Source organism: Babylonia areolata, chromosome 13 (genome assembly GCF_041734735.1).
Source record: "Babylonia areolata isolate BAREFJ2019XMU chromosome 13, ASM4173473v1, whole genome shotgun sequence".
NCBI lineage: Eukaryota > Metazoa > Mollusca > Gastropoda > Neogastropoda > Buccinidae > Babylonia > Babylonia areolata.
This window is the reverse complement of record NC_134888.1, coordinates 24,660,868-24,677,334: the sequence shown is the minus strand read 5'-3', so window position 1 is coordinate 24,677,334 and position 16,467 is coordinate 24,660,868. Positions and strand designations below refer to the sequence as shown.

General features: G+C 42.8%; 1 protein-coding gene across 19 annotated transcripts in view; it reads right to left on the bottom strand.

Annotated features, from left to right (window-relative positions):
• LOC143289164 (muscleblind-like protein 1) overlaps positions 1-16,467 on the bottom strand; it is a 262,220-nt gene that overhangs the window by 42,123 nt on the left and 203,630 nt on the right. For 11 of the 19 annotated variants that reach the window (XM_076598069.1, XM_076598071.1, XM_076598074.1 and 8 more), the window contains 3 exons: positions 9,829-9,984; positions 6,109-6,135; positions 1,563-1,616 (listed from right to left, as the gene is read on the bottom strand). In XM_076598069.1, coding sequence (XP_076454184.1) covers positions 1,563-1,616; positions 6,109-6,135; positions 9,829-9,984 — 237 coding nt within the window. The remainder of the gene's footprint in view (positions 1-1,562; positions 1,617-6,108; positions 6,136-9,828; positions 9,985-16,467) is intronic. The other 8 variants (XM_076598072.1, XM_076598076.1, XM_076598081.1 and 5 more) reach the window with 3 other exon arrangements.

The following is a 16,467-nucleotide window of genomic DNA, read 5'->3' as shown; positions in this document are numbered from 1 at the left end:
TTACTTTTGTTTTTGAGAGAGATTTGTCTTGTACCATTGGGAGATTCTCTCCTCAAAAGGTAACCAAGGACAGCAAGTGTGACAAGTTGTGGCTGAAGGATGAAATGGATGCTGAGTGCTTTGGTTGTTGAAAAAAACACTGCAACTCCTTTCTTTATGGAGGACTGGCCAGGTCAAAAGCTGAAGACTTTCAAGGACTTCCTTTATGCCCTCCCCCCCCAATTCCACGTCGTCCTTTTTCAATTTTGATTTGTTTCATTCTAATGTTGATGTTTTTACCAAACTAGGGTACAATCCCAAGGCCTGACCAGTGCACTGAGTTTATGCATACACTGATGTGGTGCAGTGTATATGGATGAGTCTGCACACTTTCCTGTCACGATGCGCAAATAAGCTGTGGGGGTGACAGTTTACCTGGACCATTTCACATTGGGAAACATAATTCTTTGTAATGTTAGTGGTGAGCTGGCTCTGTGTCCTTGTCTCTGTGCATCAAAAAGAAAAAGAAAAAAAAGGAGACCAGGATTTGGCTTCCCTGCTATCCATCACCGAGACAGCAGAGCAGGAAGGAACACAGAAGAACAATGCTATCATCCAAAGAGTTTTCAACTTTTTATCATTGATGTGAATGCTAAGAAATTCCTTTCGTAAAATACACAACATGCACAAACTAAGCAAATAAATGAGGGAATCAGCAAAACAAGCAAGCATCAACTAACCAAGCTCAGCAAGCACACTCATAAGTTTCCAGAACACAATGTGGTTATGTGCATGGTTATAGTCCTCTACATCATGTTACACATTCAGGTATACACATCTGGATACAATAACAAACCACACAAAGAAAGCAGCAACAGAAAAAAAAAATGTCAACCAAGGAAAATAAACCCAACCACACACATGATGTACATGTTTAATATCAAAGTGTGTTCAATCACATGCAACCAAGCAGGGGACATACATATATACTATACTGTGTAGTTTTTTGTAAGTGAACCTCATTCCTGGCAAGGACTCTTCACTGAGTGAATGACTCTTCTGTGTGTTCATTAACTTTGCATCCATCACGGCCTGACTAAATGCGCTGGGTTACGCTGCTGGTCAGGCATCTGCTTAGCAGAAGTGGTGCAGTGAATATCGACTTGTCCCGAATGCAGCGACGACTCCTTGAGTAACTGAACTAACTAGGGATTAAACTTTGTCCGACGCACTGATGGAACTTCATTGACGAAAGGGGAATTCAGTGTCCAGTCATGTGATAATTTGCATACATGTATGTATATGTGTGTGTGTTTGAGCATGTGCATACATGTGGTGTGTGAATGCGCATAAATGCGTCTGTGTACCTAAGCATATGTGTGTGTGTGTGTCTGTGTGTGTACTTCTAGCATGCATGTCTGCACTGTGTGCATGCGTCCCCTGTGCGAGCGCTCTCGCGCACAAGTGACCAACAAATGGGAGGTAACTGACACAGACCGACCGACCGATCAGCAAGGCACACAAAGCAGCGAGAAGGCAAGGCAAGGCGAAGCGAAGACAATACGGCACAAGTTACCACTAACCACGTAGGGTCCAGGCAGTACGGCAGTGGGGTAGGCCACAGGTTTGCCTCCAGCCTCAAATGCCAAAAAAAGTAACAAACACATGCAGACCAATTAGTATGATGGCCAGTGCTAGCAATCGTGCCAGAGAACCCATCTCCCCGGCAAAGACATATGGCTGGACCATTTGGATATCAATCATATATATATTTCTGCGTTTCATTTTTTTAATTAGATAAATACTCATACATGATTTAATGGAGATATATACACACATATTCTTTTTTATAGTTCATAATTATAAATGAACCCTCAATTTGGATAATCATTTATCTCTTATTAATTTTGATTAATTTAGAAATCAATGTTTCTACCTAGTTCCCCCCCCCCCCCCTTCCTGTCCAGTTCAAAACTCAGAATATATTACAAGAGAGCTTTGCAGTTACATTAGCACTTTAAATGAAGGCACTCTGTCATTATCTTTCTCCAGATTATTTTATCCTCCTATTTGACAATTAACTACTGAAAAGAAAGACGAATCTTAAAAAAAAAAAAAAAAAAAAAAAAAAAATTACCTGTTGGACGAAACCTCCATCATTACTTGCTAAGGAAGTAAATGTTTGCTAGAATACTAATGCATGGAGATTCTGAAACATAATCTGCAGACCTGAATTTTTAAGAAAAAAAAAAAAAAAAAAAATCAAAAAGGCAGAATGTAATGGTTTGCCTCAAGTAAATTTTTCCTTTCCATTTGATAGTCTGGAGTATGACTGTAAGTACTTTCACTGCCATACCCCCAAGCTCTCACGTTAACATTTAAAACTTTCGTCGTCACTAAGCACTTTCTCATTTTAACAACTCTAAAACAAACAACCGCGAGAAGAACTGCAGCCTTGACAATTTCAACAAGAAATGAAGTTCACCGATTCATCTGAATGAATATTCAAAACTGAAACCACACCATTCCAAAATATTGTTTATCCTGAAAACACAAAGTAAAAGTAAGGAGACATGTTCTCTGGCACAACGGTTCACAGTTAGAGTCAAAATGACCGTGGCAAAAAATCAACCAATACAATCCAAACTAGCATTTTGCAAATCTCTTGATGAGAAAGTGAAGATTCACAACCGAGGGGGATAAAAAAAAAAAAAAAAAATTTTTAAAGGCAAAAAGTTTGGCACAACAAAAATAATGAAGAAAACATACACGCACATAACCTGAATGAGAGCAAAAAAAACACAAAAAAACAAAAACAAAACAAGAACAAGCAGAAAACACTTCAGCAAGATTTTTCCTTTACTTTTTTTTATGATTATTATCTTTTCTTCTTCTTTTTTTTTTCTTTTTTTTTTATAAACACAAGAATCCTTTACAGAAAGAACAACAACAGCACCACCACTTCTTTACTTAATAATAAATCCTAAGGCGAGCACAAAAATAAAAAATAAACAAATAAATAAAGCAGTAAAGTGCAGAGGATTTTTCCCCGACTCTTTTGCTCTCAGTCAGTCATGCAGAAAGCTCTGTCCCCAGTATTCAGGGTGTCAAGTCAAGACCCACCCCCCCACCTGAGTCATCATCACCAAAATCAGTCAAGCAAAGTGCCAGCTTGCCACATACAGGATATACAAACATAAATACATGAACAGAATGCAAAAAGCCACTCAAACTGTCACACACTGTGTACATATATTATACAAACATCAGAAAACCATAAAGAGCTGAGCAACAGCCACACAGCTTTTCATTGCTGGCATATTCACACTAACGTGCATGTGCGCGCACACACATTCTCACTCACACACACAAAGAGTGAATCAGTTTGAGGGAGAGGAGAAAAGAAAGAAAGAAAGAGGAAGAGAGACAGAAAGAAAGAAACAATCAACAGTTCTGTCATGCACATGATGGTCAATTTGATTCTGCTGTTCACTTTGTGCAGTATTTAATTTTCTTTTTTTTTTTTCCTTTTCCTGCTTTGAACAAGAAGTTGCCCGTGTGTATCATTCTTTCACCATTCACACACTGCCCCCAAACTGCCTCTGAATAGCCACAAAAAAGCAGCAAATAAACCAAGTCCTTGTACCAAGTACATCAAATGACCATCATATGCTTCACAGAAAAAAAAAAAGAAAAAAAAGGCAGACCAAAACTGATAAAATGTCACACATTATATGAGCCTCCCTTCATGAGCAAGACACAAAGAAAGCAAATGGAACATGCACCTTTTTCTTCTTCTTTTTGACAGCATTTCAGTCATGTGCTTTACCTCATTAACATTCAAAAGGAGGGGGAAATCCAGATAAATACATGTAAAGAACATAAGCAAGACATGGCTGGTTCATGCAGCAGTTACATTTAACATAAATATATTTTTAAGAGAAAAAACAAAAGGGCAAAGAAAGAAAGGACATGGGGGATGGGGGGATGGGGGGGGGGGGGGTGTTAGTGACAGTCAGTTCCCTCTCAAGTTAATGCTGAAAATAAAACACAAGCAAACCAACACCTGAAGAAACCTATGCACTTTGTTCCTTTCCTCCTTGCTTTCTCTCAAGTGCTTATGTACTTTCTGCTTCGATATTTCATTTATCTTCCATTTCTCTTCCCTTTGTGAACCGAAAGACCTCACATTTTGGTCTCATTAAATCATTAATCATAAAGCTTAAAAACTGATTCCATTAATGTTATGCAGACTGCATGTGTCAGCTGGACATTTCACACACTACTTTGTAGAAAGTCACGCAAATGTGTCTTGCAATTCCACTTCAATGGGCATGGAGATACTGACAGAATAATTTTCCTAAAGCTGTTTAATTCTTCTACACTGTAAGAAATGCACATCTTCAAAAGAGGCTGATGGCAACGTTCAAACTTCAAGAATGTCTGAAGCTGACCCGATTTTAAAAGAACAAAAACTCGTTAACTGATTCCATCCTACCAGTTTTCCTTCATGAGCCTAATCCGACTTCAAACTGGCTTCATTTGTCTTTAATTTAGCATTAACAATTTTGAAAATGCACAACTCTTTGATTTCTGTTCTGTCACAAAGTCTGAATGCAGTTTCATAAATTCAGGTGTTTTTTCTCAACGGTTTTGGGTAATGATTAATGCTGAAGTGTAATGCTTTCACTACTATGAGTAAGTACCAAACAAATTTTTCCACAATTCAAAGTAATTTTGATCCTTGAAATGATATTTTGGCACAGATGTAAGCAATATAGTGTGTCTGCAATCATGAAGAACGAAGGAATGATGACTATTCAAAAGTTTTTAAAAAATCCCCTAAAGAAACTGCTCCTGCAGAGCTGGAACCTCCCTGGCTGGGATGGCTGCACAACACTGCAATCCTCGCAGAGCTGAAAGGGTTAAACTCCACCATGAAGACTCGTGAGCAGGAATGGGGGAAGGATGGATTGTCTGAAAATATGCTAGCGGTTAGCCAAATAATGCTGGGGTTAGATAGAATACCTGGCTCTCTCTCCAACCAAAATAAATAAACAATTAAATAAAAAGACAAAGACAATTCCTGAGTAAAGCTGAGAACAGGGGGGAGGCAGAGGAAGGAACTAACCCCAAATATCAAGATACTGTCAAGTTTCTCTGTGTTCCCTGGCAATCGCTGGCAGCACCCTGCAGCCCACACTGAATGGCAGGTCTGACCAACAACTGATGTCATCTTCAGTCTGACACTGCTGCTTTCTTTCACATCATGACTTGGCACTCAATACTTCACAGCATGTGACTTTGCACTGAACATTACATCGATCAAGTTACTTTCCACTAAAAGCTTTATAACTACTGCACTCAACACTTCATAAAAAAATACTTTGTGCTGAACACATCATAAAGTGATTTTGCATCAAACATGAAGTGACTAGGCATCAAACATTTCATAAACTGACTTTGCACTGATGGACACAGTGATGAAATTGAATTGGACTGACGTGGGGCTGACCCCCTTGGAGTGACCCCCTGACCCTGTTATGCCTTCATTTGCCATGGAACACAGGGAGACTACTTGTGAACAGTGACCCTGACTGAGAAATCCTCACACTGAACCACAGACAGATCAACCACAGACAGACAGACACAGTGATTCCAGTGATATTCAGAAACCAGCAGTCTTGCATGAATGACCACCTGTCTTGGACCATTCCCCATAAAAAAAAAAAAAAAACATGACACCTTCAACAATTCACACCGTCCCACCCTCTTTCCACTGCTTACTTCACTACCCTCGTGAAATAGATCATTTAGTTTCATTCTTGTGTGTGTGTGTGTGTGTGTGTGTGTGAGAGAGAGAGAGAGAGAGAGGGTAAATGCAGTTTAAAAATCTGGTTCTCATTACCTAGTCACATTTAACCCCCTTGCAGCTATGTCTTCACTCGACGGGTCATCATTCATGCAACAAGTATTATAATGAACAGACTAAGAGCTACAAGTGACGATGAGTACAGCAAAAGAGTGAAGGGGAAGACAGAGAGCGGGCATGTTGAACCAACGAACGAACGAACGAACGAACGGTCAGTCTGACTACTAACGCACGCAGGGCAGTTCTCAGTGCCTTACCGGTGCCACGCTCTTCACTGGTGTTGTCTGCCGCCACAAGACACGAGAGAGAGAGAGAAAACCCAAGCACACATTACATCACTCTATGTATGTCGTTTCCAGTCACTTCATAAACCTTCAATCTCAAAATCAACTTCACATCATGAACAGATGATTATACCTGACTGCAAACAGATCATCTTTTTACACAAACATCTAACAAAATAGCATACATACACTCACATGACATTCAAGAGGGGTAAAAAAACAACAACAACCGAAACAGAAGAGTACTGGAAAAAAAAAAAAAAGGGTGGGGATGGGGGGGACAACATATTGCTGCAAGGCAGGAAAGAGGGGGTGGTGGGGTGGGGCCAAAAAAAGTAGCACAACCATACTGGACACAACACAACCATGTGTGAGGTGTCTATATAGTTATGTACAGTTTCTTTATCTACAAACAACTAGTGGGGGGGATCACATGAAGTCAAAGATGGCAACTTAAAATCTTTCAAACCACCGCAACAGGTAAAAGCGAATCCACGAACAGACAATTCCACACAAATGTTCCTATGCCTACAGAGAATAAACTGTTGAAAAAAAAAAATGTACTTTTTCTGGGGGTTTTTTTCTTCTTTTTCTTTTTAACTTAAAACATTTGCAACAACAATTTTCAGAAGTGAAACTGAAAACATAAGTATTTTCACCATAAAATGGGGGCAGAAAAAAAAGAAGCCAAACTGACACTGCCAATGACGAAAGGTCAATCCATAAATAGACAAAAACCACACAGGCTACAGTTCTATGAAATCTGGACAGTGGGAAACAAATAGTGATAGGCAAGGTTGGTCATCACGGAGAAGATGATTTTTTTTTTCTTTTCTAAAAACTTAATTCAAATGAAGCTAGTTCTCTGTCATTTTGAAGAAGAGTCATGCCCAGCTCAGTCCATGCCACCCCACCCCCAGGGACCTACCCACCCACCCTGAATACACATTCTTCTACTGCACTGTATTAATTTATCACTAGCAGAAACAAAGTGGTTTTTTTTGTTGTTGTTGTTGTTCTTTTTACTTTTTTCATAAAGCAAACAGAGCCAAATTTATCAACTTTTACAAAGCTGTGTCATTTCATACATATTTTTCATATATTTAAGGACTTCAAAAACGCATGTCTTTTTTTTTTCTCTTTTAAACAAATTAAACAAAAACACTTAATACCTGTATGAAGCCTGTGTAAAAGACTGCCATAGACTGAGCTGGGCATGAGCCTTTCTCTCTGTGCAACAGTATCTCTATTTCTTCTTCTTTTGTGACAATGAGACCGATAACTGGTCATCGGGCATCTGTTCTGACGAGACATAACACTTGTGCTTCAGGGTCAACACTGCAATTACACACCAAAAATACAAGTACTGTTGCCAAGCAAAAAACAAAAAAGCCAATCAATTGACCAACTGTATCTGCGGATCTGAACTTCATGCAATGCTGGTTTTGGTAAGCAGCTGGAAAAAGCTAAAAAGCCAATGCCAAAAAACAAAGGCATGGGTAGGGGGGGAGAGAGAGAAATGATGGAAAGAGAGGGAAGGGGGGGTAGGGGAGGGAGGGAGGAGTGGGTAGACCGGGCAGGTGCAGAAGAAAAAAAAAAAAGGCTGTTGATGTGTGATGTGTTTTTCATCATGACAAGTGTTGTCCAGAACACTCATTTCTTCAACACTTTTCAAAACAGTTTGTCTAGCCATGAACAGTTACAAATGTTATCAGCTGAAACTAAAGCTTGAATTAAAAGAGGGGAAAAAATGATGTTTTCTATCTTAAAAAAAAAACAACAACAACAAAAAACAACCCACCCCAAAGGGGAGGTGGGGGGAGACTATTTTCTGATGCAGTCAATGGCTGGAGGTTATTCCTTGTATTATTATTAACCCCTTGACTGTTGTTGATGAGTGTGCTCATCAGTGATGGGCTGGATGTTACCAAACTGAGATAAGACAAAGCTGACAGGTCAGAAGGATGTCAAGTCACCTTTCTTTATCCTCCTGGGACTGCATTTCTTTCATTCAGCTAGAAACCATTGACATCATGGGTAAGTACACAGTAAGCAGTAAGTGGACTTCAAACTTGTGACAACACTCCACCTCATCTTGCCAAGGTTCAGCAGCCAAGGGTTAAAAACAAACCGTTTCTTTTTTTCTCTTTCTTTCTTTCTTTTTTTTCAAACACTGCCCTACTTCATTCTCAATCTTATCTCACCAGTACACAACCTACTGCTCTTTTTTCTTCTTCTTTTCTTTAACAACCCGTCTGTATTCTCCTTGTGTCCAAAAGGAGCCCTTCTCTCCTTCAGCAAATATATAAACCCTGTTCACTCACACTCATTGAGAAGAAGAAAAAAAAAGCATTGTGTTGTTAAATAAAACTGAAGAAGAATACAAGTGGGACACACCCTCCAAAAACAAGAAAGGGCAAAGTCAACGGAAGACCTCAGGAAAATGACAGGTGCTTAGTGAAATGAATGATTGCCTGTCTAAATGAGTAAATCACCAGGCAGTGAAGAGACAATAAATCAGTCAGGAGGAGGAGAATGGGTGGTGGTGCGAAGGTGAGACTGCAACAGGGGACTGCAAAAGGTGCGGGGTGAGGGATGGGTGGTGGTGGTGTGGGGATGAGACAGACAAGACAAGTCCAGACAAGACAAGACAAGACAGACGACAGTCTCCACAGGGTCCTTGTGGGGATGAACAACACCTTCAATGGCTTCATAGAATTCTCACAATTACAAATGGTTCATTGATCAACGCTTTGTTGTAGTAAGCAAAATACATAACATTTACAGCTTCAGCATTATAAAAAAAATAAATAAAAAAAAAAAAAAAAATAAAAAAGTACCCCCCCCCCCAACCACCACACACCCACAACATACACACACCCAGTGCACAAACACACACAACAGTTACAGACTTTGCTCATCAAACAGAAACAAGTTAGAAAGATTTTTGGGGGGGTTTTGTTTGTGTAGTTCTGGGTGAAGGATGAGTGTGGGAGGGGAAGGGAGGGACTGAATGGAGTGAGATGGAGATGATGATTCAGGGTGGAGTGGGGCTGGGGATATCAGGTAAAACCAGTCACAGTAGGAAAGCTGAAAGAAGTATCTATGATAATTATTAACACCCACCATGTGGACGGGTAGTGGCGGAGTACAGAGAGGGAAAAGAGATGGTTGGTAGGTGAAGCAATGAAGCAAGAGAGAAGCTGACAGGAGAGGAAAAGAGGTTGAACAGTACCAGGAAGGGGAGGGGAAGGGGGCAAGAGAGAAAGGGGAGAGAACAGATTGAACAGGAAGAGTAGGAGGGGGATGAAGAGAGGGGGATGAGGTGGGAAAGGGGAGAGAAAAGACCGGAACAGGAAGAGTAGGAAGGGGATGAAGAGAGGGGGATGAGGTGGGAAAGGGGAGAGAAAAGACCGGAACAGGAAGAGTAGGAAGGGGATGAAGAGGGAAAGGGGAGAGAAAAGACCGAACAGGAAGAGTAGGAAGGGGATGAAGAGAGGGGGTGAGGTGGGAAAGGGGAGAGAAAAGACCGGAACAGGAAGAGTAGGAAGGGGATGAAGAGAGGGGGTGAGGTGATGAGAACAGCAAAGGGTGACTGGGTGAGTGAGAAGGACTAGGGGGTGGGGGCGTGGGGGGTCGGGGGTCAGGGGGGCGGAGGGCTAGGGGTATGTGTGCGGGGTATAGTAGACTGACCATGGGGATGATGCCGGGGAGAACCTGCTGATGCAAAGCCTGGTACTGCAGCGACTTGAGGATCAAGTTGTTGCGGCCATTCTGCAGCAGCTGCTCGCGCAGGTGCTGCGGAGGGTGCAAGTACTTGCAAGGTGGGTCCTTCCTCTGGCACTTTCCCTGAATCACACAGACACACCAACACAGGGGTAAGTACACAAAGTGCACACCAATACACACATCAATACACAGGTAAGTACACACCAACACACAAGTGAATACACACACCAATGCATAGGTAAACACACGCACACATCAATTCACAGCTAACGCACACACACAACCAATGAACAGGTAAATACACACACATATATACAAAGCTTAAGGTTAGAGGTAATCACACACATTTCTGCCTACAACTGAACTAAGGTATGAAAACCTACTGACGCATAAATAACTTTATCTTTTATTATTTACAAAATTGCTCAATGCCACTCCAGTTTAGAAGACTTCATTCACAAAAAAATCATGTAGCCCATGGTGAGCTATCTCAAGGAACATCCAGACTACTTAGCTCTTGGCTTTAGTATCAGACCTCTCTGTTATTTCCCACACTCACAGCACTCTTTACTTTAAAAACTGTCCTCTTTCAAATTCTGCAAGAGCCCCAGCTCCAACTTGAAGCACTCTTGTGTGCTCAGTGCTTTCAGAACCCTGGGTATGCACTCCAATGAGATTTGTCTGGTTGAGGGCAGTTGTGAATAATAAACATTAGTCGGGCATGAATATTCATGAAGCTGGGAACGTTTCATCAAAGCCCCTTGAAAAATGGAGGCTCAGACCAGGAGGGGAGGAATGGTTTTTCCGCCATTTGCAATGGTAATGGTCAGGGGGGTGGGTGGGGGTGTAGGATGCAGGGTTGGAGGAGGCACTGAGGAGAGACTGGGGGAGGGGAAAGGAGAGGGAGGGGATGGGAGGGAGCCAGGGGAAGTTGGTGGCAGGTCCTCAGACAGGTCAATACCCTCTTGTGCTTTGTGCAGTCACCCCTGCCCCCCTTCTCCCCAGCCACCACCTCCCAACCACTCTAGGCTTGACAACAATGTGTGCATGCACACATCTTCCGCCCCCCACCACCCCACTGCTCAGCTGTTACAAAGCCTGTTTCACTTTTTGATGGTGGGGTAAAAAACAACAACAAACACAGTATGTTAACTTTGGGATGCATATGTGCTGTATGTGCTGATGCTGAATAAAGAGTTATGCGTGTGTGTGATGGCTCTTTGTCTCTACACACAATTCAACGCTATAATATTACATTATTTATTATTCTATCAATATCATCATTGAAGAAACAGCTGTTCCCAGGCTAACACTACAGTCAGTGACTGTGGAGATACCATTCACACAGCCAGGAATCCACACTCAATTCACCAGGACCTGCAGTTAGCAACATTCAGCTTTCTGATGCAAAAGACATGGGAGATATAATACAGATTTAAGTAAATGCGACAAATAACTGATACCTGTTCTAACAGCTAGAGTAGAAAAGAAAGGGGGGAAAAAAAACGTGCTGAACCCATGGTAGTCATGATGCCCCTCCAACCCCCACAACACTTCTAAAAAACAAAACAAAAACAAAAAACAAACAAAAAAACATGCATAAATGTGGACTTGCTCTGTGAATGTGTGTGTATACATGCACGCACACATTTGCGCACCATGTTTAAATATGCAAATTAATGCTATTACAACTTGATAATACTCCTATTCCTACATGTTTGCTGGAGTTGATTTACTGTTTTTTGGGTGTTTGTTTTTTTGTCTTGTTTTGGGGTTGTTTTTTTTTCTCTCTCCTCAAAATCAGCAGCAGTACATGACCAACACTCTCTCCAGTGTATACATGTGCAGAGCAGACACAATTCACAAGGGCACAGGCTGTACTTTGTGCTCTGCCAGAGCACACACACACACACAATAAAAATTAAAATATGATAAAAAAAAAAATCAAAAAAATCATCCACTCAGACCAGTGCCAAGAGACACCACCACTCAGATGGAGCACCCACCATGGAACAACAGGTACAAAGACCTGACAATGAGAAAGAACTCCTCGCACAGGAACACCTAATTCAGTAATTGACACAATGCACTCCCACCCCTGCCACCCAACACACCTGCCATGATTCTCCCTAGCCGGGTTGCTGAAACGGAAGAAGGGGTGATGTGTGGGGTGAGGAAGGAGGAAAGACAGAGGGGCGGGCTGGCAGTGAAGTCAGTCCATCGATAAAAATCCTCCACGAGTAATAATCCCTTGAAAGCTGACCACCCCAAGCTCTCTCCTTCCCTCTGCCTCCCTGGCTTCCACGCCAGGCCTTTGTCCTTTGGCTTTGATCTTGTGTGTGCCGCTGGAGCAATGCACCTTTATGCTGCACCCCCCCCCCCCCCTCCTTTCCAACACCCCCTCCATTACCTTTGTTCTCCACCCTGACAGACTGGGAGGGAGGGGCAGAGGAGGAGGGAGCAAGCAGGGTGGGGGCTGTGGGTGGGTGAAGAAGGAAATCGCTTGGTTTGCCTCGGGTTCTTGCCACAGCTTTCCTGCTCTGTGTGTATGTGTCACTGTTCTTTGTCTTCTCTCTCCCTCCCTCTCTCAGAGAGAGAGAGAGAGCAAGCGAGATAAAGAAAATTCTTTGTCTTTTGTGTGTGTGTGTGTGTGTGTGTGTGTGTGTGTGTGTGTGTGGATGTGCGCAACTGTTCTTTGCCTTTTGTCCCTGTGTGTCACCATTCTTTTTCTTCTGTGTCAGTTCCTTTGCCTTTTCTTAGTCATTTGTCTGCGTGTCACAGTTCTATGTCCTGTCTGCATGTGTCACTTACCTTTGTCATCTGTATGTCCAAGTCACTTTGTCTTCTTGTTGAAGTCTCCCCCCACACCCCTACCTTTTTTTTTTTTTTTGCTTTTCATTTCTCTCTCTCTCTAATTAATGGTTTTCACCAAAATAAATCTTAGTTCCCCAAGCTATTCTTGATGATGCATATGGCACAAGTGTTTGTGAGTATCACATTTCAGGAAACCTTTTCCAAAGACCTATAGCATAAAACAATCTCTTTTAGGGTTGGGTGGGGGTGGGGAGAACACACCAATAATATAACACTCGCACAGAAAATTCCTCCCTTCCAAAGGACATTGTACAGTAAACTATGTATGATTATAATACATATATCTGTATTTAGGAAATGAAGCTTTAAAACCATGTAACACTTATTTTCTAGATGCACAGGAATTCTAAACTTGAGCTGAAATGAGAAAATCTTAACTCTCTCTCACTCTTTCTCACGCACACATACAAACTACTACTAGCACACATGGACACACAAACTACTACTACTACTAATACACACACACACACACAAATTACATGGGGATGTTGCAGCCAATCTCATGATTGATACTGGAGGATGATTTGGAATTTCCCATGAGCAATGTTTTTGTAAAGATTGTGTGACATGAGAGCAAAGTGCAGAAGGTCCTGAGTCACCCTTGATTGATAAGCTCATCATGTTCCACAAAAATATACTTGCAATGCAATTTGTTTATTATTATTATTATTTTTTTTTTTTTCAAATAAAAACATTTGTTTTTGAGGGATAATGTAATAATTCCTGTTGATCCACAGTAAATTAATCAAACCAAGTGAACATGATTGATATATGTTGTCATTTATTTTATCTGAAACTGAATGAAATTATGAAATTAAGTTTAAATTAATTTCATTTTTATGCTGATCTGAATTTGTCAGCTATCTCTTTTTATTTCTCTCTTTTTTTCATCTGATTTCTGTTGTCCATGCTCCAACAGGCGTGAGAGGGTTACTTAATGATGTGTGTGTATGTGCGTGTGTGTGTGCATGTACACGTGCCTGAGCACGCACGGATGTGTGCACACGAGCGTGCATGCGATTCCATTTTGCCTCTATTCCCCTTTAAAATACATGCATGGCTTTTATACTCACTGCTTTTTGTTTCTGTATGCATACAAGTGAAGACAAAACATCAATACTGTATGTGTGTACGTGTGTGTGTGTGCGTGCGCGCGCATGAGTGCGTGCGTGCGTGCGTGCATATATACATACACATACACACACACACACATCATTCAAATATGTAACTTTCAGCAGTACAGTGCAACTCCGACAGTGCATGGGCGGGGAAAAAAACAACAGAAAACAAAACCTTACCGGACCAAAACCCACTGCCTCTGGGAAAAGCACAGCCCATCCATATAATAGTTTAGAAATTGGATAGCGTTGCCGTGATTGTGAAAGGTGCCCCTGGCTGAACCAGACCCTGTGTGTACCTACACCCAGTGCCCCCTATACACTTACCCTTACCTCTCAATGTGTCATACACACAACCGTCTGTCGTGCACCCCCTCCCCCCCTATCCCGTGACCCCTCCCCCACCCCCCCAACACATACCCTCCTCAGCCCCTACCTCCCTCCCCTCACAGCAACCTGACCACCCACGTTTACCACACCATCAGTTTCAGTGCCAAAACTGTGTGCTGAGGGCAAAAAACACAACAACAAAGGAACACACACACACACACACAGTTCACCAGGAAACAAAGTAATGCTGGTTGTCGAAATGGATATCAAGTTTCGCTTCTTTGTAACAGTTTGAACACAGGCTGCCATGTTAATAGTCATGCTATTTTCACAGATCAAAGTTCACCGTACCATAGGAGGGCGCGCGCGCGCACACACACACACACACACACAAAAGCAGCCGGCTCTTCGAGTTGACAGCGTTCTTTGTGACTGTTGCCCAAACGAAGTCCCAATGTATTCCTGAACAGAACAAACTTCTTCACATCGAATCCCCCAACTGTACACCCATCATTCCCTCCCCTCTTTCCGTGGGGCGCCATACCTCCCACCCCCTTGTGTTAGTTTTTGTTTCTCAAGGAGGCGTCACTGCACTCGGACAAATCAATACACGCTACATCTGCAAGGCAGATGTCTGACCAGGCGGCATAACCCAACCTGCTTAGTCAGGCCTTGAGAGCATGCATATATATATATATTTGAAAACAGAGTTTTGCCAGGTCAACACTCTCGTTGCCATGGATTCTTTTTCAGTGCGCCAAGTGCGTGCTGCACACGGAGGAACCTCGGTATATCGTCTCATTCGAATGACTAGACACTCAGTTTGATTTTCCAGTCAAATTTGGGCGGAGGGGGGACCCTGTTTAGATGGCAGAAGGGTTGGCACGGGTTAGTGGGTGTGCTGTGTGATGGTGGCGACATTACCGTTTACGTCAGTCTGCCGCTGCGATTCTCTCCCCCTCCCTCCAAAGGCCACTGTGAGTGCTCGAGCATTCCCCCCCGCCCCTCCCCCCAGGACATATGGGCACCCTGACCCAGCTGCACTGTACATATTCAACGTTCGTGCGCTGCAACTCCCACCTTAACTCACGAGTTTTGGCGATTAACAAAGATGGCCGACCAAGAAGCATGCTCCAGGATTGAACAGCGGTCAGTTATCAAGTTTTTGGTTGCTGAAGGGTGCAAACCAGTTGAAATTCATAGGAGAATGTCAACTGTGTATGGTGCCACATGTTTCAGCCGAAAAAATGTCTACAAGTGGGCTAAATTGTTTGAAGGACGGAGCAGTGTTGAGGATGAAGACAGGCCTGGAAGGCCTACAGAAGTGAAGTTTCCTGAGGTGACCGAATCAGTCAATGACCTCATTCAGTCTGACAGAAGGGTGACAGTGGATGACATTGCAAGGACTTTGAGCTTATCTCTTGGGACAGCACACAAAATTGTCCATGATGACCTTGGCTACTCGAAGGTCAGCTGCCGGTGGGTGCCAAAGATGCAAGGCCTCACACAGCAGCCCGAACGGTGCAGACCATCAACGAGCTGGGCTGGGAACTGCTCCCTCATCCCCCTTACAGCCCAGACCTTGCCCCTTCAGACTTTCTACATACGTAGGAGCGGGATTTTCTGCGTGTGTAACCGTCTTTACCCCCACCATGCAGGAAACCACACTCCGTTTTCGGGGATGCTCATGCTGGAGTGTGTTCCTGTTCCCATAACCCACCAAACGCCGACATGAACTACATGATTTTCAATGCGCGTATCTGATCTTTTGTGTGCGACTGGACACGAAGCAACTCCAAACGCGAACAGGTTTGAACATACGTTGACAAGGGAGAACTGAAAAATCCCCACCCTTAATCCCGCAAGGGGCGCCGAAACCAGGAATCGAACTCGAGCAAGAACCCAGAGCTATAACCGTTCTGCTACCGCATCCGTCAAACTGCATGCACATGAGGTTCGGCGGTAAAGCCGCTGCGTGCCGAAAAGCAGATTTACATGTGTGTCGGCACGTTCCGTAAAACCAGTTGGATTTGCCAGGGGATGAACATCCGAACGAATGAATGCGTGTTGGCACCAGTCCAGGAGTTGTGTGGCATGTTCTGGTGTGAAAATACTGGTTTTAAAAAACCGGTTCCGACTCTCCCCCTCTCTCTCTCTCTCATACACTCACACACACAAGCGCGGATGGGCTTTCCGAACCGACAACTTGCTCTGACTGCACATGGCATGGGCGTAATGTGTTGACACAACAGAGAAAAACATGGAAAAGGGAGTAGTCACT